Below are 25861 nucleotides of genomic sequence, written 5' to 3' on the forward strand. Positions count from 1 at the left end.
TATTTTTCTTAGTATTTATTTTTAACTTAAGTCCGATTTCTGCCATAGACTGAAATAAAATGTACAGCGGTAATTAGTTTAGAGAAGACATAACACAGGGACAAACTCTGGTAGCAGAAGACAGTACTCACTCTGTTGTAGCAGTTGTTTTTGGAACCTGAAGAATTGCTTTTCCCCCCATTTCTCTTCAAAATCAGGAACAAAAGAAGTTCAAAAAAATTCCAGTACTTTATTGTAGCAGTTCTAGAAACTTAAGTGTACAAATTCAACTAGTGAGGAAAAAAGGAATATTGCTTACTGGACGCTAACATGATTGTTTAGAGGCTGCATAAAGTCTTTTTCCACTCAATTTTCATTTTTCCTTTGAAGGCAAAAACTGACCTCCCAGATAAAAGCTTTTTCATATTTTTTGTAAGAGTGTATTCACATGTGTGAATGGTACGATGGTTTCCTAATGGAGGATCTGCTTTCCCTAGGAATTTTATCCTTGCAATAATTGCCTCTTTCGATTAAGAAGAGAAACTTGAAGCAGAATATCTCTTTTTTTTCCCTGTTTGTAAGGCTTAGAGCTGACAAAGTATTAGAAAGCTTTGGAAGGTGAAGTTTAGAGTGTAGTCCTTTGTCACCTATAGCATGTTCACTGGGGGCCAGGAGAAGGAATGGGAAGGGTGGCAGTGGCTTGGTGGGCATTCTTCCTGTTGTTCTGAGAGTTCTCAGCACCAAAACATTGGGCGGTGTTTTGGAATGAAGCTTGATATCTCAGGTTTCAACAGTGCTATTTCTAATAAACGAACTACAGAGAAAATGCAAAGTCTTCCACTCTGTAAAAACAATGTACTTTCTAGTGATGCTAAAGCTTGAACCTGCCAAATTCCTGTCTCTTGTGCTGTAAGATACAAAAATAAAAATTCACTCATGCTTTTATTCTTCTCTTTATTTTCCTGTCTCTCAACTGCAGATGGAGGCCAAAGTAAAGGGGACACTAAGTTACAGCGGAAAAACCAGTGACTTCTGGACAAGCAAGGGAGCTGAAGCAGTTCTGGTTGGCTGACAGAATCTGCCCAGTTGGGAAAGTGCTTATTGTCACAGGGCTGCTGTTTCTGTCGATGTTTACATATTCTGATCCTAAGCACTGTGGTGAGAGGAAGAAGAAAAATAAAACAATACTTGATCAAAGAGAGAAGGAAAAGGAGGACTGGTCCTCCTGGTCATGCAGACTGGTCATAGTTTGATATTGCCTAAAGAAACAACGTTTTTTATCTGCTCTGATTGGCTCTTAAAAGAAATTGATCGTCAAACCCACAGCAGCACCAACATTTTTGTCTGGGTGAAGTCCAATGAAAAGTGGAAATCGTGAGAGGAGCTAGAATAGGTTTCTCCATTCATTGTGTAAGGCGGAATCATTCACTTCATTAGTGCCCAGAGTGCCCAGGGTAAGATTATATGTAGGTCCTGAGTGTATTAAACGGTTGTGGACCAAAGGTTACGTAGAATAGAGGTGGTGCTGGGATACTTTGCATTATAATTAAACCTTTACACAAATGCAGTTTCTGATAATGGGCATTTTTCCAGCTTTACAAGGCTGTTTGGCTTTAGGGAGCCTACAGGTATATGCAGTCTCATTAGAGAATTGTCTTCAAAAACAGATCCCCTGGTACATCAAGATGCGAGACGCAGACTATTTGTTTGATTTTTATTTTTTTTTAAGTACAAAAATTCTTATTTAAGGGAGGAAGGGGATGAAAAATTTTTCATTACATGAAAAGGAAACCCACATTTGATTGGTCAGACTAGCATTTCTTTCCCACATGTTGTTTTTAAAGGCATCCTAATGTTTCGGTCCTTCTATTTGTTAAACTTTCTTTCATCTCTGCCTTGTGCTTATTTGCAACTGAAATTAAGTTATGTTCTATTCATATCTTTCATAAACAACAACCAGTTCTTAGCTCATTCTCGATCTTCATCTTTCATCTAACTCTTCCCAAAAGCCATCCATTATACTGATTTGCTAGTTAAAGAAGCCTGATTGTGACCTATTCCAGAGTCAGGTTAATACTGCTTCAGGCATTAGCCAAAGAGGAGTCGTTCAAAAGCGACCAGAGGTGCCTTCTCTTCTGGGGGCTGAATGGGTTGTCTCCAGCATTTCCAGCCCCTGCTGGCCTGGGGAGTGTCTGACCTGAACTCTTTTCTTACATGGTAGCACAAGACTGCAGAGCTGGTTTTTTTTTTTTTTTCTTTGATAGCAATACATCAACTGGTTCACGTGTAAGATTAGGAAGTATCCAGCACATGTTGCACTTTCAGCACTAGGACAGAACTTTGCTATTGCGTCCCTTGCGCTGTCAGATAAAAGGTGAGAATGGCAAAAAGTTAAATAAGTCATAGGGGAAAGGAGCAAATAAAGTAGTAGGATGCCCTTCTCCTTCAGCCCTGAAACATTCCTTTTGACCAGAGATGCTGAAATTCCTAGTAAATAGTTTTTCCAGTAGTTTGACTTGAGACTGAACCAGAGACTACTGGTTATCTCACACCTTTTAGAGCGACTTTGACCCATGAATAATTAATCTTCAATGTTTTTTGCTAGATTATTTCGAGCTTGCAGGTTTCTTTTACATATGATTTATTTTTCTTAGATCAGACAACAATTTCTTTTCTATTTAGAGCTCATTTTAATTTTATATAAATATATATACATAAATTTAAAATAATATATATTGTGTATTTAGTATAAAAATGTTGGGTTGAGCTCAGCAATAAATGTTTTTGCACAACACTTCTGTGAAAGACAGATTGAATTAAGATGCATTAGTTCATTAATTTCACTCCACAGCATCTGCCAATTAAATGCTTTTTAGCTAGCGCTGATGTTTTGTATGTGGCGTGTTGATTAGATAAGCTTGCATCTCCATCAAGGTTATTAAGAGTTGAAACATACAGCTATGTGGACCCTGGCATTCTTAATACAGCACAAATTCTGTCAAAATACCATAAACTATTTAGAATGCAAGCTTTATCTGTTTTTTCTTCCTTCTTTTCTCCAGGAAGGTTTGAAGGAAGACAACTTTTGTTTTTTGAGGCCCAGTGGTTCTGGCAGGATGTTAATTCTCTGAACTGTGTCAAACCTGACAATTTTAACAATGCATGTAGCTAAGGGAGTTGCAGCAGTGAGCCATTGGGCAGCAATATATTTAAAAGACCCTGTCCTAAGAGTTCTACCTCTTCTATGTTTTCTTCATCGAGGCATCTCATTCAAATTGCCATCTTTTGTCTTCATACTTAGTGAAATTTTAGACTGGGAGACTTGGAGCCCTTTATAACTACAGCACAAATTCCCTTTCAGTGTTCCTCTCTTCCTGGAAGTATGCCTCATCTTCAGCTGAAGAGTAATCCTCTCTAAATCTTAAGGGTAGGAGCAGTGCTGCCTCTGTATCCTATTGAGCTTCTCAGCCTTAGGAAACAAACTAATACTTCTTGTGGAAATAAATAGTAGGATGATGAGAATAAAGATGACCATATGTTGTTTGTGACTTCAGTTCAAACAGTCCCCCAGCAGGTAACTTTTTTCAGTCATTATGCTCCTAAGCTTCTTTGGAATGAGCAACATAGGGTATGTAGACCCTTTCATTGCTGTTCCCTGTTCTCCCTGGTTAAATTTTGCAAGGCCAAGTCAAATAATAGGGTGGTTCCCAGAGACCTTTGCAGGTAGCATAGACAGGATGGGGAAAGGAAAGCTTTGCTGCAGCATCCAAATGCAAAATTAGGTTAATGTTTTACTATTTTCTGCACAGCAGCTCTTCTGAAGACATTTCCCCCCAGGTTTTTACTACTTTTTAAGGGCCTTTGTTAATAAATAAACTGTAGTTGTACATACTAAATAAACCCTCAGTATTCACAAGCAATAAGAAAGCCAACTATAGCTGTCTTTTCCGGGCAGCAGGGCTGAACTTGGTTTGGGGACTGTATATGAGCTAACATGTCAAGCTCTCTGAAAGCCCCAAACAAATGCAAGCAATAACTTCAAACATAGGTTTTAGATGTTAAAACCGTCTGGGTAGTATTTGCTACATGATCCAAAGTCCCTAAAGTCGCGGTAGCTATTTTAAATCCTTGGAGACACTTGCAAAGAAAGAAGACAGGCTAAATGAAAAACAGGCTGCAAAGTTTCCTGATACTTTGGACTAGAACTGCAGTGTTCTCCCACTCGGAGATGCAAATGGCCTAGGTCACATTGTCCAGTCTTCTCTGTTGATTTGAGAAACATGACTAAATACTGATCAACTAAGTCACAAGTGTGGATGCTGTGGGTTTCACATCTGTTTTCTGCTAATCAGAAGTAACTTTTAATTACTTGGGTTCTGCTTTTTGTTTGAATCCGATCAAAGTTGTCTGATGCACAGATTTAGGGGTGGGACAGGTGTTAAAAGCCTGTTCCTTCCTGCAGTCCCATCATCTGACCCTTCCTCCACACTCCTTCTCCACTTGGTGCAAGACCCTTGAGGACGTGAAAACAGAGAAACCTTGCAACTCTCCCAAACTGCCATCAGTTGTGCGAACAAGTAACCCTCTGGGAGTCATCTTGGACTCCAACTAACTTTATCACATTTGCTGCTACATTCGTAAAATGAACTTTTGGCTGTATTTATTAGCAAATTTTAATCTAGTTTACAGGTTGGGGTTTTTTGTTTTCTTTTGATTAGTTTTTGCCCACAGATGGATTAGAAATGTTGGGGTGCTTGGGTTGATGGGTTTTTTGTTTTGTTCTGGTTTTGTTTTGGTTTTGAGTGAATTGGTGAAAGCACAGTGGTCCCTCTTCTGCTTTTGTTTTGGAAATTTTTTTTTCTCTTTTTTTTTTTTTTTTTTTTTTTTGGTAGGGAAAACCTACAGCCAAACCAAACTGTGGAAGGCTCCCTCCCACATCAACGTTTCATCTTTTGCTGAACTGGGGGGGGAATCATTAAAGGGACACTTGCTTTTTGTTTGGCCTTGTTTGTTGTTTTGGTTTGTTGGGGTTTTTTTCCATAATGAACCAGAAGGTAAAAGCAGTAGGTAAACAACTGATTAATTAACACTTTATGCAATTTTAATTTTATAGAAATTTTTAAAAAGTTTGGTAGACTTTGATTGGTCCAAGCTCTGGTGAAATGGCTGTTACCCTCCATGACTTACTTGATTCAGGCCTTTGTCCTTTGTTTAAGTGCCTTTTTTTTTTTTTTTTTTTTAATTTTATTTCCCTATCCTCTTTAAACTTTTCTCAGAGATCCTGAAGTGCTGGAAGGCATTTTGGAGGAAAATCTTAAGCTTGCCAAGATGGCTTTATGCTGTTATACTATTTTTTTCCCTTTTGTAAAGAAAAAAAAAACAAACAAACAACCCAGTGTGTGTAATGTGTGTAACTTCATGCTGCTGTACCATGGTGTTGGTTCTGTGTGCTTGTGCATTCTTTCTCTCTCACACCCACACACGTGCACACACACACATCCACAGCAATATCCCTGAAACCTGTTCATCCTACATCCTCCTGGCTCTGTCAAACACTACTTCATGGTGAACGTTGGGGCAAAGATGGCAGTACAATAAAGGAGTGTGTGCATGAGTGTGCGTAAATGTGCATGAGAGAAAGGAAATGGCTAATGGGAATGAAACTTCTTGCATTTTTCTCTGAAGGTTTTACATTTTTCTTAATTAGGTCATGAGTAAAACATTACGGGCCTTGTCTGGCAACCTTATTAATTACTGGACCATTTCACACAATTACTGAGGCAAAGATGTGTGGCTGACGGCCCCAAGGACCTGTGGGGGAAAGAAAGTTAAAACAGGAGCTTGACATAAGTTTGAGTTGAGATGAACTGCAAGGCATCCTGTGTGCAGCTAGCCACATCTGCTTGACACCGGTCAGTGCAAGGATTCTCACACTTACCAAAGCTGTCACTTTGCACCATCCATCATATGTAAAAAGGAATTTGGTAAAACCTGCAAGAGTGCAGCTGCTAATGGAATTTAAAGTGGCTATGCTTCACATGCTGCCTAAGTTCCTCACCATGAAATACTTTTCCAGTTGTACTTCTTAATTTATTGAGATTTTATTAATGATTTGTTCTCTTATGACTCTGTTGTTAGCTGCAGGTGAACCCTCATAATACTGTCTGTGCTTGTTTTCTTGTTCTCTGACAAAATTAGCTATCTGCAATAGATGATCTAGTGATTTCAACACCTTTGTGCTGAGGATCTGTCTAACTTATGATTATTATAAACAAAAATACATGAAATTAGCAATTCACTTGTTGACCAAGTGCTAAACTGAAGGTAAAAAGCGTATCCATCACTACACTGTTCTAGTTCTGTGATGTGCTTCCCCTGGGGAAGATCTAATTTTGAGTTGCAGTATGAAAAGGAAGCATTTATTTACAGAATGGGAACAGAATGAAAAGTCCTTCATGAGTGGAGAACCAGACTGGAAAGCAAAATATGATAGCAAATATGACATGTTCTCTGTGGCAGAGAATAGCCTAACTCAGTTCTTGGCTGGTCTTCGCGTTTGACTAAACTCATTACGTAAACTAGACCATAGGCGGATTTCTCCTACCAATTCAGTGGTGCCAGTCAAAGATAGGACTATTGCTGGTAGCTCAGCCAGTTGGAGTGATAGTTGAGGGTGCTTCTAAATCTCTTTAGATGCAGTAGTGAAGTTACTTAAGTGGAGTTTGCCACACTCACCTATGTCACTGTTTAATTCCTTTTGGGCACACATGCTCTTTATCCTAGGCTGATCTGTGGGAATCTACAGCTGGTGATGATGGCTGAGTGTTGCAGTCTTTTCTAACAAATGCAGCTGTTGTGAAAGTCTGTGCTGCTTAATAAATCACTACCAAAATAGGCAGCCAAATGTATGACTACTGGGCCACTGGAAAGATGAGCGTTGTGTAGAGGAACGTTTTGTTCGTGGAAACTTCCACTGTGGCTTCATCATCCTTTTTCTATGACCTGATTTCAACCCTTGCTGCTGTAATAGCTTTTTGGGTCTGTAGAAAGCCCTGCTGCTGCTATGAGGTATGCTGAGAGATCAGTAGGGCCTGGAACTGGCCCAGAACTGGGGAGTTACAAAGATTCCCCCCAGCTGTTTTTGCACACTCATAAACAACACTGTGCTGATCTTGTCAGTAGTCAAGGATATAGGTGTGTATTTTGTAGCCATTTTTGACAGCTATAATTCTACAGAGCAACTCTGGGGAGAGAAAAAAAAAAAACCAGCCATCACCATGTTCTGTATCTAGAAATGTATTTCAATCTCTTCCCCTGCTGTCACTTCCTGCTTATATAACAACCATTAACTAGTAAGTTTTTCTTCATGATGAACTGATGTTTGACTCCTATCATGTGCAATGCTAAAAAGGTTTTTTATGTTTTTTTTTTCTTCCTAGTAATGTGTGCAGAAGTGTTTTATTGACAGACAGTCATCTTTCCTGCTGTCTAGTACCAAGAGAAAAAGAGCAGGGGAGAATCAACCAAAACCAGTCAGGAGATGCCACCATCGTAGGCCAAACCGTGTAGCTGCTGAGGCAGCCAGAGCTACATTAAAACTTAGCAGATTTCACCAGAGGAGTGGGGGAAGAAACTTTCTTGTGTTCTCAGCTTTTTCCAGATAAAGCCTTAGTTTGATTAGTAGTCACTAATATCAACTATGCAGATAAGTATATGTGTTTCAGTGTTACATGCATTCCTTTCCCTAGCTGCCCCTCTTAACACATACTGAAATTTTACCCAAAGAATATGGAATATTTTTGAATGTCTGTACTGCAGAACGTTTTTGCTAACATAAAGAAAAAGAATTGTATTTTCAAAAAGAAACCCTTTCACTGATGCAATGCGTAGTGTCAAGTGTCATGAAGTTGCTTTTAGAGGGAAGGTAAAATCACCTCTTGTGACAGGTTTTAGACTGAGAGTTTCTTAGAATATTCGGCTCTCAGAATTGGTTTAAGAAGCCACAGCAATGTTTTTTGATGTACAGATTGGATTTGGGGAGAAACTAATGAGACATCCCAGGTTTCTTTCCGGCATCAGAAGTGAATTAAATTAGTTTCTCACTGAAATGAAGTTGCTTCTAAACATGGGGAATTATCAGCTAAGTAAAAGCTAAATCACAGTCCCCAGGTATTTCTCACTGGTCTTTTAGTCTTGTTGTATGTAACTACAAATAACAATTTAGCTCAGAGATGAGAACTGTAGTGTGTGTTTTATTGCCGGTGATTCCATCATGTAGCAATTAGTACCATGTTCTTGCATAGTTCTCAAGATCTGTACTGGAAATAGATGGAGAAATTTTATTTTTGGACTACTGTTTAAAAAAAAAAAAAAAAAGGCAAAATTAACTGCTACTTTTTACCCCCAAAAGTCTACTGAGCAGCACTATATTTTAGCAGTTAAACTAGTACTCTTGTTATGTGATTTGTCTCTTGTAGTCTTCTTTTACTAAGGGTTAGAAGCATTTAATGAGTAATCCTTAAAATGTTGGCATTCTCTAGCTTAAGATCAGGTGCTTATAATAAAAAGGGCATCTGGGTCGGTAACTTCTGATGGTACAAAATCTCTATGTTCAGAATATTTCATTGAGAAAAACAGGTGTGGGTGCAAGTCCCTTAGGTTCTGCCTGATAAAAGACTCTCAATGAAGAATGCCCTGCACAGCTAATGGCAGTAGGAATCATCCCCTCAACAGCAGTTTGGCCTCCATATCCTTTGTTTGGTGTCACTTTTATATATAAATATTTTAGCAAGTTTGGATGTAGCCAGCTTAACTCTACCTGGCTTGCTATGATCCCCCAGACAATGAAGGGCTGAGAAACTGTTTTGCTGCCTTTCACTGGGGAGCTCAGAACAAAAGGCTGGTGAGGTTTATTTTTTTATAAACAAGCGTTAAATCACAGCGAGAATTCTTTGCATTCCTCGGCTTCAAACAAAGGAATGCCCAGTTACTACAAGATGGCAAACCTGTTTGAGTTGGTGATTCCTGTGATGTTTTACTCAGTCCTTCATAAATTTGTACAAGATCACCTTCCTCCTTTTAATACTCGCACATTTTGGATCATAGGGCTTAGTGATGGAGAGAGGATCTCAACAGCCTTGTGTTTACCTGATGAGCTTTCCAGGAAAACTCCCCCGTGAAATGCTCCCCTCTTGTGACAACAAGCCTGAACAACCAAATGCAGCTACATTTGCGTGGTTAGCACCACTTTCATTTGGAATTTTTAGGGAGGTATGTTCCAATAACTTCAAGGGATACTGTGTTTTAAATGTGTGGTTTCTTTCCTCTCTCCATATAAAACTGGACCTGAACACAAGTTTTGAGTTGTTGGGGTTTTTTTGTAATAAACTCAGGACCTGAAAGATTGTAGCATTTAGTGTGTCTTAAAAATGATGTACTGTACCAGCCATGGATTTTGTAAATAACACCTGTCTCCCTTTTTTGTATTTTAATTTTTTAAAAGTGTGTAAGGCTCTTTGCCAGAGGAACTGGTGCCTGCTTTATCTCCATCCTGAACTGAGGCAGGAAAAGGAAGAAGCTGCTGCCACAAAAGCTGTGTCAGTTCCAAATACGTATATTGTTCTGGTCAGTTTAATGGCTGTTAGTCTTTTGTTAGTTGGGAAGCTGGTTTGTTCCCCTGCACGTTTCCAGTTGTGGGTAGCAGAACTCTATCAGGGAGGCTAATTTTAACTCTCTTCTGTGTGACTACTTGATGTTTTCACTCCTTCCAGGTACTCAGGTTTGCTATCCCTGAGCAGTCCAATGCTTTCAGAGGTCAGGACTATTGGCCCTCTGCAAGAATAACTGGAGAGCATTTCATTTTATCAGTGTTTTGATCCAAACACAATGATGGGGTTTGTATCCTGCACCTTGCAGGTAATGCTGCCTTCACCTGTTCCGGAAGGGACTTGCCCTTTTCTGCTTTCCTGAAAGGAGCGCAAAGCTTTTTTTTTGGCAGCAGACTTTGCTCTGGGATCCACCCTTGCCGGCAGACCCCTGTTCTGCAGTAGGAGCCTTACTCAATTTGGCGTAGCTGTTCCCTGTCCCTGACCGCGACAGGCTTTTTCATGAGTGTACTTTTCTTTTTTTATGTGTCACGTGTCTGTGCTGTATTAAATAAAGAGGAATGTACATATTAGTCCTGTCTCTGTGATTTCTCACAAAAATAAAGATGTAAAAAAGTTTCCTTTGAAGGGTCGTCCCTTGGGGCTTTTCCGTTTTGGGGATGGGGATGGTGCGAGGAACAGCGCTTTAAAGCTGCCAGCGGGTGGGTCCCGGTGGGAGCGCTGCCCTGGCAGGGCCCGTGCTTGTGAAGCAGCCCCGCCCCGGCTCCCAGGGGCCCGCGCGGCCCAGGCAGGGCCACTAGGGCTGCCCATAAAAGGCAAAGGGGGCGGGGACAGGACACAATTAGGCGCGCAGAGGAGTCTCTCCCGCGGCAGCCCCAGTGGCCTAATGGATAAGGCATTGGCCTCCTAAGCCAGGGATTGTGGGTTCGAGTCCCATCTGGGGTGGGTGCGTTTTTTTATTTTTTATTTTATTCGCTCCAGCCTCGCCGTTTGTCCGGATACCCGCGAGCCGCCTGCTGCCGCGGGTGTGCGGTTCCTGGACTTCTTGCTGGCCGTCCCCCCGTGGCTGTAGCGAGACCTGTGGACCCTTTTAAGCCGGAGACCCCAGAAACTCGCGAGATGCGCGGCCGCGAACCAACTCGGCTTCCCGCAGCGCGATGGGTCCCTCGGGTGTCTCCCGGTGACCCCGCTCCGGTGCCATGGGCGGGCGGCGGGCCGCTCAACCGCTGGCCCAGCGCGAGAGGGGTGCGGGCACGGCCCGTCCCGGCCCCCGGCCCTCGCCCTGCGCTGGTTGCCATGGCGGCGGGGGGAGCGGGAGGTGATCGTTCACTCGGCTCTCGGCAGCGCGCACTGTAGGGGCGCGAGGGCGAGGCCGCGGCGCTCGATTGGCCGGCGGGCGGGCGCGCGCGCAGGGCGGAAGATGGCGGCGCTGGGCGCCCCCCTGCGCACGCTGCGCGCGCTCCTGCGCGAGCTCCGCCATGCCGCCGGCAGCCACTATCGCGACAGCCCCGCCTATCGCCACGTGCTCGCGGCCTTCCGCGCGCACCGGGTACGCGCGGGCACCCTTTCCCCTGCCCGAGCAGCCCCGGGGCTCGGCGAGGCCTCGGGGCCGCCCTGACCGCCGCTCCCCGCAGGTGACCAGCGAGAAGCTGTGCCGGGCCCAGCAGGAGCTGCACTTCCAGGCCGCCACCTACCTGTGCCTGCTCCGCAGCGTCCGCCAGCACCAGGCCCTGCACCGCGAGTACCACGGCAAGGGCGAGCGCTCGCCCGAGGAGGTCGCCGGCCTGGTGGGCTTCAGGCTGCCCCAGCAGCCGGGGGGGAAAGGCTGACGTGGGTCTGCTGTGTAAACTCTTTATTCCTCAATAAATGTTCTATGGCTACCGGAACGGACTGCATTCTCCAGCAGGGTTTTTTTTTCCCTCGTTGTTAGGTTATGGAGTGAAAAAGCCTTAACTGGGAACTCCCTCTCCTTGTATCAGGCTTCCCAGACCCCTCGTCCGTGTGAGTGTGTGGTACGATGGGCAGCCTCCACGGGGTGACAGAAAGGTGTTTTTTAGTGGAAAAACATGAAAGCTTTCACTGCTGAATAGCTTGAATGAAGGGGTTGCAAGGGTTCGTGGTTCCCCCCTCAAAACCAGTAGGTGAGAGAATTTGCCTGATGTTTAGTGCAGCATTTTCCAGGCACGTTCTCTGTGTGTCGAATTTCCTACCCTCCCAAGAACAAAGGGCCCTTCTGTGGAACATCCGAGGATTCTGGTGAGCACTGCAGTAGCACAGACGTCTCTCTTAGTTTTTTCCATGGCAGTGAGCTAGCACTGGCGATTCACAGAGGTGATTTTTTCATGAATTACGTGTTTCTCAAGTGTCACCAAGAAGTTGTCGTGTGGCTGCCAACCTTCTGTGCTGCCCTCACACACTGCAAGTCTCAGAAAGCTGAGGGGAACTGGCCACTTCCAGTCACACCAGGGACACACAAGGCACTGCCTTTTCTTGTTTGTCTCGCAATCTGGAACAGCAAGTTTCAGAAAAAGGGGCTTGAATTGTTGCTGTTCTTTTCTCGGTGTTGAATTGTATGTAAGATATGTAAGAAATCTGTAACAACCATGACCTACGGTGGTAAAAAATGGGAGGTTTGTTTACATGGGGAGGAGCTTTAAGCAAGGCTAACAAAACTTGATTTTTTTTTTTTTTTTTACTGCCAGGGAAAACAAAGTATTCTGACAGAAAAACATCGCAAATAGAATGATGAGATGGTTTAATCCCTGCAGTACAGCACATAGACAATAGATCCTTAAATTTGGGGAGATTTGGGCTACTGAGGTAAGGTAAGGAGGTAGGAGCTACAGCTTGTAGGGTTCTGTAGACCAAATTCCAGTTGCAGTGTCTCACAAGTTAAATGGTGAATTTTTTGAAAAGCATTGATATCACAGGTGGGAAAGTACCAGCCTATTTTCAGCTTAGTAGATCTAAGTTATGGGATGTCACCACACTCTGAAAATGGTTGTGACAATACTGGTGGTTCTGAGTTACTTAATGCAGCTGCTACATTCATGCCAATTTACTTTTCCAACGGACTAAAGGTTTACTTCATCCAAAGTCTGTAGTATATTGCTCCAGAAGGGGAAAAAAAAAAAAAAAAAGGCTCACTGAAATCACTTCTGGAAGAAATGCTAAAATTTGGCCAGCCATAGATGCTCTTTAAAGAGTACCTAAAGGATGTATGGTGTGGGTACAAGTAATAGCTAAAACTTCTCCATTTCTCCTAAGCATATTAAGGTATTAAATAAGAGAAATTTTTAATCAGTATTGGTATCTCTTCCATTTACTTCGCCTTCAATCCAAAGTAATGACCAACAAAAGTAAATTTATATTTTAAAGAAAAAGCAAAGCCAGGACATGTTCTAAATAGCTGAGGGGCACTGGGTAGAGAATTTTTCCCTGGACATGTGATAGAAGAGCACTTCATCTTCTCTGCAAGTCCTTGTGAAATAACAGGTAACTGGGCAGGTGGTTTGTGTTGCCTTTTGTCACTCGCACTGAGGTAATCTCACAAGCTGAACACGACCCCGCTGGTATACGATCAGAATTGATCTTCGTGATGGGTCCTGGGCACTAGATGGAAACGCCACGGTTGACAAAGGGAGAGGCACAAAGTGCGGGCGTCGGAACGCATAAAAAACCGTGAGAACGACAATCCAATTTTGAAATTGGATCTCGGCGCCTCGCCAGCTGAATTCGCTGCCGCACGTGGCGAAGCCTCCGTTTTACGGGAGGTTCTCCAAAAGGCGGGGTATTACAGTGACGTTCATCACCACAGCCGCGCCCGGCAGCTGCAGAGGAGCAGGGGCCCGCTGCAGTCCCCCAGGGCACTGTCTGTCTCCCACAGGGCACTGTGTCCCCCAGGGCACTGTGTCCCGCCGGGACCGTCCCCAGCCACCATCACCACCCCGGCCCGCCCGCGCCGCTGGCCCGGAGACCGTGACGTCACAGCGGCCACGCGGGCCCCCCTGACCAATCAGCGCGCCCCAGAGGCCCAGCTCGGCGACCCAATCGGGCGCCCCGCCACGCGGTGCGTCACCGGCCACGCACCGCGGGCCGTGGCCAATGGGAGGGCGCCGCGGCCCGTCCGCGCTGACGTCGCGGAGCGGACGGAGAGGCGTAGGGCGCCTGCGCGTGGGTTTCCGTTCCCGCCGGCGCGCGCGCGTGGCGGGCGCGGGAGGGAGCGCGCGGAGGGTGCGCGTGCGGGGGCGCGAGGCGGCGGCACCGGCGGCACCGGGCCCGGCGCGAGGCGGGACTCCCGCTCCGCCCCCCCCGGGAGCGCCAGGCGGGGGCAGCGCCCGCTCCCCTCCCTCCCCCCGCGGCGGCGGGGGAGCGGCCCCGCCCGGGCCCGCCCGTGACGCGAGGGGCAGGGCCGAGCGCCCGCCGCGCCTCAGGCCTTGCGGGCCGCTGTCGGCGTGACTCGGCCGGGCCGCGCCGGCCCCCCCCGCGCTCAGGATGTCGGCGCAGGCCCAGATGCGCGCCATGCTGGACCAGCTCATGGGCACGTCCCGGGACGGTAAGTGCCCCCCGGCCGCGGCGGGGCGGGCAGGAGGGGGCGGGGCCGCCGCAGCCCCGGAGGTCACGGCGGCTCCGGGCGGGCCGGGCGGCGCTCGCCGTGATTGGCAGGCCCGGGGCCCGCTCCCCTCTTCCCCCGCGGGGCGGGGCTGTCGGTCAGCGGCGGGGCGGGGGCTGGGCACCGCCTCTCCTCGCCGAGCTGTCGGCGCCGGGCGCTGCCGTTCCCGCTGCCGTCGGAGGGAGATGCTCTGCCGGCGGTGCCCGCAGCCCTCCCGCGCGGGACACGGCGGCTGCGACATTCCGGTCGTGGGAGGGGGGGATACAGCGAGCCAAGAAATCCCCCCTAAGCCAACAGCCCCTTTCATAGAGCAGGGCAGGTTTTTATTTTATTGTAGTTTTTGTCTAAATTCCGACCCAAGCCGTCGTGTCAGTCAGCAGGCGGGTATGGCTGTTGCTTTCTGAAAGGCAAAGTGAGGCTGACCCAAGTGGACAAGGTCTTGTAAAAACAAGCCCCAAGCAGCTAACTAAAAGCTTAACATCTGGAGGCAGTAATTCCCGGAGGGAGATGCTAGATGTATGGTCGGGTTTCATATCGCTTTGCAGTCGCACAGTGGACTGAAGATTGTTGCCGTGTAAAGCTGCTCGCAATTTTTGTCTGGATGTGTGGCGATGGACTCGAAAGTTTGAACCGGCACTTGCCCATAAATCCACGTCGTTGGGGTGCTGCTGGGAAAGAGCAGTTCCTGTTACACTGTGCAGTCCTTAACTTATAAACAAAAGAATACTGCACCCGAGGGTAGGCAGCAATTAGATGATTTAAGTGTTCTGCATGTCGTACTCGCTCTTGCAGATGTGTTACATGTTTGTTGAAGCTTCGTGCAGAATTAACGGTTGCCTGTTTTCCCATGCACCGATTAGGATGTAGGAAGTGGGATGTGCCTCGTATGTGCCGATCATCTCTTGGTACCGGGCTAATGTGATCTGACGGCTTTTTTAGTATAATGTAGAACTTTAAATGGATGTAATTAGTTTTCACATACCCCATATACCGTGAGTGCTTTCTGCTAAATTCTAAATTACTGTTCTGCAAAGAACACAGTAAGGCTGGTTAGTGAGTAGTCATCATGCAGGATCTAATTTAGGGTGGTTTTGTCTTGCTCCAGAAGATTTTCCAATACTTCCTGTTGTGGCTGCGCGTGTCTAAGTGCTTGGCAAAGTAACACTGTGCTTATGAAACTCAACTCTTCCCAGTGCTGGCACCTAGATCGCTGTCTCAGAACTGCCTAAGGCTACACAGAAGGTTTAAGGGGGATGGGGGAGCTGTTGCAATTTCTGATAGTATTTTCTGTTGGGTGGTGGGAAAAGAGTGTGATTTACCTGTGACAGCTCAAAAATGCTGAGCGACTAACATCTAAACCAGGAAAAGCCATTTGAGACTAGTGTTTTTTTAGCTTTGTGGGAAAGCAGTTAGTTTATTGATGCTTGTATTCCCCCCTCCCACCCACCCTTTAATTCCTAAACTGCATGTGCTGGACTGTTTAGAAACTAACTGGCTAGAGAGGAGGCATTTGAAGAAAATTGGCAGGATGAGGAAGGAAGAGAAGAAAACACCATTTGCAAAACTGGCTTCCATTATTGGATTAAGGATCTCAATGGAACAGCACTCTAGTTTAAAGAAAAAATGAAAAATCCAGTGGAGCATTATTTAAGCTGAAGTGTGTGCAGGGATTGAAAATGATGCCTTTTTTGCAGAGCTGGTATTTACTAATTTCAAGGCCAGGCTCAAGGTCATTGAAATATTGCGAACCTTGAGAGTAGTGGGATTTGGGGTCATTAGGGGTTTTTTATGTTTCTATTACCTTTGATAAATATTCTATTTCTAGTAATATGCAAATTGCAGCTTTCCATTAGAATATGGCAATGTTTTAATTTTCTATTAAATCATAGTTCTCATTTCACCACTTGTCCCCATTGCCTTTGATTTTTCTCTACCTGGCAACACAAAAGAGTTGAAAATGTTTTTTAAAAAATAATCTTTCTTGGGCAATGTTTGTGGTTTATGTTGTTAAAAATTGCCAAAGTGCTTTTTAATTTTATACTTTACACAGTCTGATGGGGTTTTTTGTTTTATTTTGGGTGGGTTGTGTTGTTTGGGTTTGGGGTGTTTTGATTTTTTGTTGTTGGTTTTGGGTTTTTTTGAGGAGCCTAGAATATGGTAGTTTAAATCTATTTTAGAAAGGTAGATCTAACATTTGATCTCTTCAGTGGGAACAGAAAAAAACTGAGAGGTAAATGAGGTAAACTCAAAACCAGTGGTGATGCCTGAATATATGTAGTCTTTTTTTTAATTTTTTTTTTTAGCTTATAGTATCATTTCTAGAGAACAGGAATGTGCTCTGAAAATGGTTTGGAAAATTCCGCAATGAGATGCTCAGACATGGTTTTAGGAGATGAGCTGTAGGCTGTAATTTGTGGAAATATGTGCACACTCATTTTAAATGGTGTCCCTAGGGCCAGAATGGAGGAGCTTGGAGGATGTAGTTATTAAATGTTTTTATAGATTTGCTGTTAAGCTCTAAGAACACCTAGAAAGCACAGTTCTATATTGGTCAAATTGATTCGGAAAATACCCACTGAGCCATAAGAATATTTATGGAAAACAAACTCTTTTAGACAGGAGTCTTCTCATGTCAAACAGAGCTGCCCAACATATGGCCGACTAGAACCAGGTACGCAGCTTCAGGCCTGCCCCTTGCTGGACCCCTTCCCAGAGGGCCCTGTGCTTGTGGGCAGGGAGAACCGAGAGCCTCCTGACTTCCTTTGGCAAACTGCTTCCTCCCTTGTCTGAGTTTTGGCAGTGGGATAGATGCACTTGTAGTCACACGCCATCACTGGTGGTACCTGCCAGGATGGGAGGTTCCGGCACAGCCTGTTAGCGGCTGCCTGGCCAGTGCCCTGGTGCTCCCTGCCTGCCTTTGCTCATGTGACAGACACCTGACAGAGACTGAAGCTGAAGGCACTTGGCAGGTGCTCCTCAGCAGTTTCCAGTGAGTTGCAGTTCCTAGAATACATCTGGGTTATCTAAAAAGCAGTTGTATTGTTAATGTCAGTACAAGGAAATAATTCTGTAAATGGCAGGTATGGTTCTGTTATACGCCTGGAAAAAGCACATTTAAAAACAGGATGGGTTTTTTTAATACATTAAATACCAAGTTAAACTTCTTTTGCATGCTTCTCTGACAAGAAGTGGAAAACTGAATTAAATGTGGACCATGCCAAAATTAAAAAAAAAATTAAAAGTGCCTTAGATTTTGATGTGAGTAAAAACCTGGGCTCATTTACATTTAATATAGTTATGACTACAGATTAACAGAAATCTTCTCTGAAATACCATTTCAAGTACTGATAACCAGGCATACTTAGAGAGGCTTAAATATAAATTACTGAAGATACAACATGGGTTTCCCAAACGCTGAGAAGTAGGAAGTGTTGAAGACCAGCTGTGATACATATCTTATGTATCTACATCGGAATGTTTTCTTCATGTTTGGTTTTTTTTTTTCCTGTTAGCAGTTAAACTGATGGAGTTTTTATTACATATATCAGTAGTTAAAAGGTTAATTCAAGTTGAATTTATTGTTGATGACCAGAGCTGTGGGAACTTGTCATTCAGGAGTATTAGGAGTAAGCTCATAAAAAAGTATGATTTTTATTTTTTAAAATACTGGTTTTTAACTGTAACATTGAGTAAATATTTTTTTTATAGTATGCTTAGATAAACCCTGTTTTTGCCATCCGTGTTCTCTAGAAAACAGAAGTTAACCTTATACATAGAATTATAACTATAAATCAAGTCATTTACAAATTGAGTGAAATGTTAACAATTGATATGAGTAGCCCAGGGGGTTTGGGGGTTTTGGCGGTTTGTTGTGTTTTTTTTTTTCCTTCAGAATATAGTTGAAATGGGCAAAGATTGACAAGTTTTCTTCAAAGGCCTGATTGAAAAGATGCATTTTTTTCTTAAATCAGCTTATCTTGCCCAACAGGTTCATTTTCCCGCAGGTCAGTTTTGTGCTCCACCTTGCTGCAGGAGTGAGTGCCCGAGTCAGCGTGAGGAATTGGTTAGAAGCAGCGAGTGAAGCAGGATCATTGCTTCTGACAGTAGTGCAGACACAGCAGATCCGAATGGCCCTGGTGCCACATAATATCTTGAAACTGCTAAGACCTGACTGCTGCAAAGAAATGTGGTGGGGGGGTTGGGTTTTTTTAACCAAACAACTTCAAAATTAATCTATAATCTAGGGATATGAAAAGCTGGCAAAGTTAATTGGATTCTCTTAAGGACAGGTGAATTTGTGCATGCTTCTGAGACTTACATGTGCTCATGAAAATGTTCTCCCAAGCATCCTAACAAATATTATGCTATGTGACTAGCAGAAAAATCTCTGTAGCCTTTAGGTGTACAGAACTCATATGTATGAAGTGCCAGAAAGCACCTCTTTGGCTTCCCCTGCTAGCTTTTTGAGCTGAGTTGCTGTGTTTGAAGTCTTTAACTTGGTTCTTCAGCTGTTACTAGCAAAGCACTTCTCTTGTTGTAGATCATCTTCTTCTGGCTTTGAAACTTACAAAATCCTATTTGCATCTGTTCACATCCTAACCATTTTTTCTGTTTTATACATCAGTTATCCTTAGCAGCGGTTACTAATGTGTGAGTTTTCTGTCCTCATTGTTTGGGAGGAGCTGAAGTGACACTCCTGTACTTATTTTAGCCATCTTGTGTTTGGTGGCACACTTTATGTGGTAACAGAGGTGTAATCCAGAACATGTAACCCATTTTTTAATTTCTTTGTTTCTGTATGAGATTACTGAAGAGTCTCTATGTGCTTAATAATGCATAATAGATTGATGTTGGTATTTTCAGGCTAGATAGATTGTGGGTTTCCACTTTGCTTTACACGTGGAGGTGGAAGGAGATACGTGCTTTTGAACTTCCAATACACTGTTGTTCATTATGGAGGATTGGTAGCCATCTGGGTAGCTGCAGGCTGAGTCAGGCTAGGGAGCCAAGAGCATCTTCTGAGAGCTCAGCTTTTAAATATGGATCAGCAGCAGTGGCAGAGAAAAGTATGTCCTATACAGGAATTCCTGCAAAACTTGCCCCAAATGTTGAATTGGTATCAGCTCAGAAATCCGAAAGTTGTCACAACACATAAACTTCATGAAAAGATGTTTTGTCAATCAGGAGTGATCAGAAGGTTTTAACAGCAATGATCGTGTTTAGTGAATTGTTTGTAATTGCTGGCTTTGTTTCAAAGTTCTGGTAGTTTAGTGTAAAAATAGGGGGAACAGTGAAGGACTTGAGGAATTTTTCTACTCTTTGGGACACCCTATGAAATGGTGTTTGTGAAGAAGCAAATAGGCATGTTCATTCATGTATTAGTTCCAGTTGTAATGCATTAGGTAAAAAATTGTTTCATTGTGTTCTGCATTCACAAGTATTACTTCAGTCATGGTGTAAACCAGAAGCAGTCCTACTTAGAAATATGGATTATTCTAAAGGTATTATGGTAAAGATGCATCCAGTGTTAGTGACAAAAATATAAGAATTAGCTGTCCATTCAGTGTGCAGCAGGAACAGGATCTTCTGTGACTGCTTCAATAATGATGAATATTTGCTATACAGGGCTTGCTTTGCGAATGAAATTTGATACACAGTTTTTAACCAGATACTCCACCCAGTTGGTAGCTCTTCTTGAGTAAAGCTTTCAGAGTCCCTTGCCAATATGTTGGGACTCATGCTTCAAAAATTTAGTGGAAAGTTAGTGATTTTTTTGTTGATGTAGCTTAATGTAGGAAGTCAACAGCATGAAAATTCAAGTGCCCATTGTTTCCTTTGCATGGATTACACCATTAGTTTACAGTTAGAGGTTACCGTTGGATTATAAAGAGTAATTCTTATCTGTGCACTGGGATTGTTGATAGTAGTGTACTAGGGTACATCAGAATAGTAAGGGATGCTGGATCAAAGAAGTAATTGATATAAGCATGTTATAATGCTAAGCATTGTTGATGCCTAAGTGTTCATTCTGATGGCTTGTGACTAAAATGTACTGAACAGGAATGACATTGTGGAGGCTTGTTAATAGGTTGTTAACATGGGAGTTCAAAGTGAATTGTATAGTACAAGTGCACATTGTGATCTTAACCTCTGGATATTCCTTAATCAGTACAAGTGCACATTGTAATCTTAACCTCTGGATGTTCCTTAATCAGCAGTATGCACTGGTCTTGAATATTGATGTAAATTTTGCAGTCAGCATGTTTCATACAAAATAGAAAACTTCCATTAGAAAGTTTACATTACTGCCATAATGTCTTTAATATTTGTATCTCTAGTGTGCAGTTTCCTTATGCTTATAAAGGATAGGACATGTGCTAGTGTCAAAGTTTCCTTAATGTTTTGCTTTTTTTCTTGAATGTTTTTAATTCTGTTTCAAAGTTCTCCATTCCCCTGGAAACTAATCTTTTATAGAAATGTGGTTTGGGACAGGTATGTTAGGTAAACTAAAGATTTTGCTTCTTGAGGAAAATTTAATTTGTATTTTCTCTATACAAATTTTATCAACCTTTTTTTTTCTAATGAAGAAAATCTAATTGGAAACACAGGGATGGATTAATAGATGTTGACTCCTGTAATGCCCTGGTAATTTACTTTGATTTCTTTAATGAGCAGGAGCCCTAAAGATCAAGTAGTTGGATATTCTGCTCTTTTTCGGAGGCAGGGTTAAATAAGTTGCTATTCTGAGCTAATTTAATTATTTACCTGTTAAAATAGAACTTGCAATAAGGTCTGAAGTATCAGTGTCCTCTTTACAAATGTTTAAGAATACTTCTAAAATTTGGACGATGCAGGTATTTGGTGTTCTAGGTGTATTACTTTCTTACTACAGGATATATAAAGCCTTTGTTTTAAAACACTCGTAAACCTTATTTAGCATTCACTTGTTTGTTTGACCGTACAGTTTGACAAGGAGAAGTAGTGTCTTGGTTATCTGATGTACTGTGGAAGTCCTTGGCTTAAGAACACATCTGTTTGTGTTGTTTTAATTCTTAGAAGGCATCTGTGTAAGTTGTATTTGCTGTAGGCAGAATGTCAGGTGCATAGTGGATCCATAGATTTTACTCTGCCCTCCCCCTAGCAACCCATGTAGACCTCAGGTCATCACCTACTCAAGATGATTCCTCTGTGGGTCAGCAGCAGAATGCATCTTCTGTCTTTGCCAACAGGTGTGCACTATTCAGGAGTATAGGAGCTCACAAAATTCATGAATAAGTAAGAGCATTTTCTTCTGAGGCTGTCAGACTTGCGAGTGAGCTGCCAGAGAGACACAAAATTCAGTCATTATTAGGACGGGGCATATGACACCTTTTTGATAAACTTTTCCTTCTGAAACAGCATAGATTATAAAGAAATGCAAAGGTATGAAACTGCTTTTCATAGGAAGGAAGAGGTAAACATCCAAATGATCTGTGTATGGAAGCCTTCCTGAAAGGCCTTTAAAGGACTTACCAAAGAAAGAAAGAATAAATTGCAGAAAGAATAAAGGTTTAAAATATAAATGTGTAAAATGTTCTTGAGGCTGTTGTTGATGAGTTTCTGCCACCTCTTTTTCCCTTCCCCCTCATGCTGTCTGACGTCGGTTTGGTAATTGTGATTATCATGCTAGCCACTTTGATGAAAAAAAGACTGTATTTCAGCTGTAGCATCAATACCTAGTTGTGGTAGAGGTGTGAAAAAAGCTATGAATATGTTGAGATAAAGTCTGTGAAAATTCTGCTTGCCAACTTTACATAAGGAACCACAATTTTTCAGCAATTTTCTGGTCTTGATAACTCCTTGACTTCTGTTAGGTTAGTGCTTTTAGGCTGTCAGATGTGGGGTTTTTAAAATAGTTTTCTTTATTTTGTTCATGTGTCTTTATATAGAAGAATCTTTACAGTCAACATGTATTTCTAGATGCTGTGTTAAAATTGCTGGCAGAGTCTATTATTCTATACAAACTGAACAATCTGGCCCCTTGTTTTATTTATAAAGGTTCAATGTATCTTTGCCTGCCTACATCAATCTGCAAGGGAGTGTCAGAAAGGCCCCGCATTCGCCGAGCCGTGAGTTATCAATAACTTTTCAGATGTGTTAATGAATGTGGAACAAACGCAGTTATGTGTTTAAAAAAATACAGATCCACCTCCTAAAAAGAAAAAAAAAAAAAAAAAAAAAAAAAAAAAGGAAGAGGGAAACTCTTTATTGCAGTAGCAGGCATGATTATAAAGGGATTACTCTAAATTTTTAGTAGTGTAAGTATAACTAAGCAGTAAGGTTGTCCTCTAGAAAACCTATTGTTGAACTGCTTTGAAGCTCTTTGGTGTGTGGGTTACAGGTTTTAATTGTCGTATCCCACAGGCAAATTAAGTGTGTGTTTTTTATGGAAACTTTTATTTACTTAAGAATCTGAAACGTGGCCCATCTGAAAATGTTATATATTAGCATCCTATGCATAGAACTGATATTTAAAAATCTGATTGCATAATGGTAAGAAAGGCTTGTAATCTAAAAAGATATGGGTTTGTTATTCCCTTCTGTTACAGTTACCTCAGTAATGAATTTGGCTTCTTGAATTGTTCAATAGATTCAAAAATCTTAAGAGTTTCAAATCATGAAGCCTTAAAAAAACTTTTTTAATTGCAAAATGTATCTACACTCTTTAATGAAATGGAAGAGGCTGCTATCTGAACTCATCGTATGTCGTTTTTTTTCCCAGCAGCCATCCTTGCTTCAGTAATTCACCAGTAGGTTTTCAATGATTAGAGATCTTAACAAGTTGTTACGTTTAAAAAAAAATAACTGACTACATCCTGAGCAAGATTAAGGTGTTTTATCATGCCTGCGTCTTAAACAAGAAGAGAACCATTGCAGTGATCTCTCTTCTGAATTCCAAATAGTGATAACTATGTTATGAGTCAAAGGGAAACATATTCTGCCCTCATCCCCAGAATACCAACTGGTTACTTTGTTCGGAAGACTTCAGGTCTTGCTCCAAGAAGGGGTTATTTAACCTTGCAATTGGACCTCAGTGTCTGGGCAGGTTGATGCTTCTGCTGATGCAGGAACTACAACCTGCCACAATGAAGATCTAATTAAGATGTTCCAGCCCAACAAGCAGCATGCAGAAGAGAAAAGGAAAAAAAAAATGGTTTATCATATGGAGATATGCAAACACCTGTAAAATATTTTGCATATAGGCTATGCCCGTATGTTTGACTGATTTTTTTTTCAGGTTTGTAAGCATTTAAAATCATTCTTCTACCAACTCTTTATGCTACTCCCATCAGAAGTAAGAGGGTGCAAAATCATAAAATGAGTATCAGGTGGGATTTGGTGAAGACTCAATGTGTATCATTTTGTGTTTATGAGGCTGCTTTTATACGCTAATTCTTGCATACAAATACATCACTATGTCATGCAAAATCTGAATAGAACATTATATAGCTCATTTAACAAATGCTGTTGTATCAAAGTGTTTTTAAGCTAATACTGACTTTCTGGTTTCAAGCACTTTTCCTACTGCATTTTTGAAGGGGAAGTGTGAGAGGTTTTTTAAATAGCATTATAGAGCATTAAAACACACATTTGTGTTTTGGGTGTTATTTGGCAAAGAAGCATAGAGTGTTTTAAATTCTAGTTTCCATAGACGTTCACTATGTGACAGGGCACTGTTAACGCTTTGCATGTAACCTGGAGAGCGTGTCTGACTTCCTCAGTTTTCTAACCTGGAATGTGCTGATTTCTATATTGCAGGTGACACGACCCGTCAGCGAATCAAATTCAGTGATGACAGAGTGTGCAAGAGCCACCTTCTCAACTGCTGCCCTCATGATGTGCTCTCTGGAACTGTATGTAGCTAAATCTCATGTTTTATTTAGATAAGAATGGAAAAATTGAATTCTATTTGTTCTTTGTAATATCTCCTTTAACTTCATGGTTTTCAGTGAGTGTCTATCTAGTGCTCTCTGGTAGTTCAGAGGAACTGTTATAAACAACTAATTTATGGATTATGAAGTTAGTTTTTAGAATTCTGTATGCTAATTACTACTTAAATGTCCCTATGTGGTATTACATAAAAAAGCAAATAACGCTACCTACATAAATTGTGCTACAGCAAAGTGATCTTAAGCTGGTACAGTTACAAGTAGTAGGAAAAAGGAAATATAATTTATGCACAAATTATGAAGTTGCTTTCTTAAATTATATTGTAGTGGGAAAGTACCTCACAGATACATTTGTATAGGGAAGGGGAGAGGAAAATAATTGGAAGTTCAAATAATTAAATTTCTAGAAGCTGAGATACATTTAATATGATAGTGGCACTTACTATACAATATCCAGTTACTGTGCCATTTTCATAATTTCTAAGGCAAATTTTAAATCTCCATTTATGGCATATTAGTAAGTTGTTTGACATGGATTTTTGTGTACTCTGTAGCTGAAGTTCTACTGCCTGAGCATAGCAAACAAGGGGCTTTGACAGTGTGTGGGTACTTCACCTTGGGGCGCCTGTTTTAAGTAGCTTATTTTTTGTGAATGGCAGGTGAGTTATGTTTCATTGATTATGTAACCTAATGTTCAGTGATGTTAGAGTAATTAACAGTAGAGAGATGTAGTATGATGATATGCAGAGTCTCGTGTGCCTGCTGGTCTTAATGATGCACTTCTGTAGCTTTTCTTACTCATGTTGGCACATTTTGTTACCCTTTGGCTCCTGGGAAAATAAGTACTGGAAAACTTGTCTTAAGGATTATTTGAAGTAGTGTTGTGTGCATTACTGTTGATGCAACATGGTGAAAAAGGGGGAAGAATGTACTTCTTTTCACCCACATGTTAGGTTGGCCAGTGTTTCGCTTCGTGGTGAGCAGAATAGCTTCTGCTTGTGGGGGGATTTGAGACATACCAGTATGCTGTATAAACATACAAACTCATTGATCATAATCTACAAGAAGAGACTTTTCAAAGGTTCATTTGGCAGCTTTTCGTTGTGTCTAATTTCAGTAAACAAAGATTTCTAGAACAGCTGTCTTCAGCAAGTAAGAAGTGTTTATCTTTAGAACTATAAAAGTCATAGTTATCCTGCAGTAGTGCCTCTTATGGTGCAGGTCACTCACGTCAGCTGAGGGAGCTTACTCAGTTTAAGTGGAAGTTTTCATCTGTCTCATACTGGATTCTACTGCTGCTCTTGCAGTACTAAACTAAACTGCTGCTTCAGAGAATATCAATCTTTTTTTTTTTCCTTCCTCATAATGTATTTAGTCATCATACCACAAAATGTGTTCCACAGTGTAAATCCAGGTCCAGAAAAACAATGACTAGTTTAATCCTTTCAGTGGGACTAGTAGTAAGGGACTTGTAAGAGGCAGGCTTTACCTGACCCATGTGATGTTCTGCTGTGGACCTTCTCTCTTGAAGAGCAGTTTTAAAAGGGTGAGAATCATAGAGTCTGACTGAACAGTTTATCATTGATTTAGAAAATGACTGTGAAGTTTTCTCCAGAGTTTTGAGAGGAAAATTTTGATGCATCTTTCCATTCAAAATCTATACATAACGAAGGTTGAGTGACTTTTTTTTTTTTTTTAAATTCAAATCCATGAATGCTCCTGAAAGGATAAATTCT

At 42.2% G+C, this 25861-nt stretch overlaps 4 protein-coding genes and 1 non-coding gene across 7 annotated transcripts in view; all 5 read left to right on the plus strand.

Moving 5' to 3' along the window:
* UBN2 (ubinuclein 2) overlaps nucleotides 1-10156 on the plus strand; it is a 54425-nt gene extending 44269 nt beyond the window's left edge. Inside the window, exon 17 of the mRNA XM_050325280.1 lies at nucleotides 959-10156. Coding sequence (XP_050181237.1) covers nucleotides 959-1008 — 50 coding nt within the window. The 3' untranslated portion in view covers nucleotides 1009-10156. The remainder of the gene's footprint in view (nucleotides 1-958) is intronic.
* A 300-nt stretch (nucleotides 10157-10456) lies between these two features.
* TRNAR-CCU (transfer RNA arginine (anticodon CCU)) lies at nucleotides 10457-10529 on the plus strand. The gene has a single exon. It is a non-coding gene; the product is annotated as a tRNA-Arg (tRNA).
* Nucleotides 10530-10954: 425 nt separating this feature from the next.
* FMC1 (formation of mitochondrial complex V assembly factor 1 homolog) lies at nucleotides 10955-11470 on the plus strand. The gene is made up of 2 exons (XM_050325323.1): nucleotides 10955-11133; nucleotides 11219-11470. The coding sequence occupies exons 1-2, from the start codon at nucleotides 11005-11007 to the stop codon at nucleotides 11411-11413; spliced, it is 324 nt and encodes a 107-aa protein (XP_050181280.1). The 5' UTR covers nucleotides 10955-11004; the 3' UTR covers nucleotides 11414-11470.
* Nucleotides 11471-11601: 131 nt separating this feature from the next.
* LOC126644960 (translation initiation factor IF-2-like) lies at nucleotides 11602-13981 on the plus strand. The gene is made up of 2 exons (XM_050324836.1): nucleotides 11602-11630; nucleotides 13225-13981. Exons 1-2 carry the CDS (start codon nucleotides 11602-11604, stop codon nucleotides 13979-13981), a joined length of 786 nt encoding a protein of 261 aa, XP_050180793.1.
* Nucleotides 13766-25861, plus strand: part of LUC7L2 (LUC7 like 2, pre-mRNA splicing factor) — a 32026-nt gene continuing 19930 nt past the window's right edge. Inside the window, exons 1-2 of one of the 3 annotated variants that reach the window (XM_050325303.1) lie at nucleotides 13766-14139; nucleotides 23995-24089. In XM_050325303.1, the coding sequence (XP_050181260.1) occupies nucleotides 14079-14139; nucleotides 23995-24089 (156 nt within the window). In that variant the 5' untranslated portion in view covers nucleotides 13766-14078. Of the gene's footprint in view, nucleotides 14140-22233; nucleotides 22305-23994; nucleotides 24090-25861 lie in introns of those variants that run through there. The other 2 variants (XM_050325304.1, XM_050325305.1) reach the window with 2 other exon arrangements.

Source organism: Myiozetetes cayanensis, unplaced genomic scaffold (genome assembly GCF_022539395.1).
Source record: "Myiozetetes cayanensis isolate MyiCay16 unplaced genomic scaffold, myiCay2020 scf3, whole genome shotgun sequence".
Taxonomy (NCBI): Eukaryota; Metazoa; Chordata; class Aves; order Passeriformes; family Tyrannidae; genus Myiozetetes; species Myiozetetes cayanensis.

Coding starts and splice junctions, on each gene's coding strand:
- LOC126644960 (XM_050324836.1), top strand. CDS start 11,602: ATGGGCAGCCTCCACGGGGTGACAGAAAG. Junction 11,631..13,224: donor CTCCACGGGGTGACAGAAAG/GTGTTTTTTAGT, acceptor CGGTTGACAAAG/GGAGAGGCACAAAGTGCGGG.
- FMC1 (XM_050325323.1), top strand. CDS start 11,005: ATGGCGGCGCTGGGCGCCCCCCTGCGCACGCTGCGCGCGCTCCTGCGC. Junction 11,134..11,218: donor CGGCCTTCCGCGCGCACCGG/GTACGCGCGGGC, acceptor CGCTCCCCGCAG/GTGACCAGCGAGAAGCTGTG.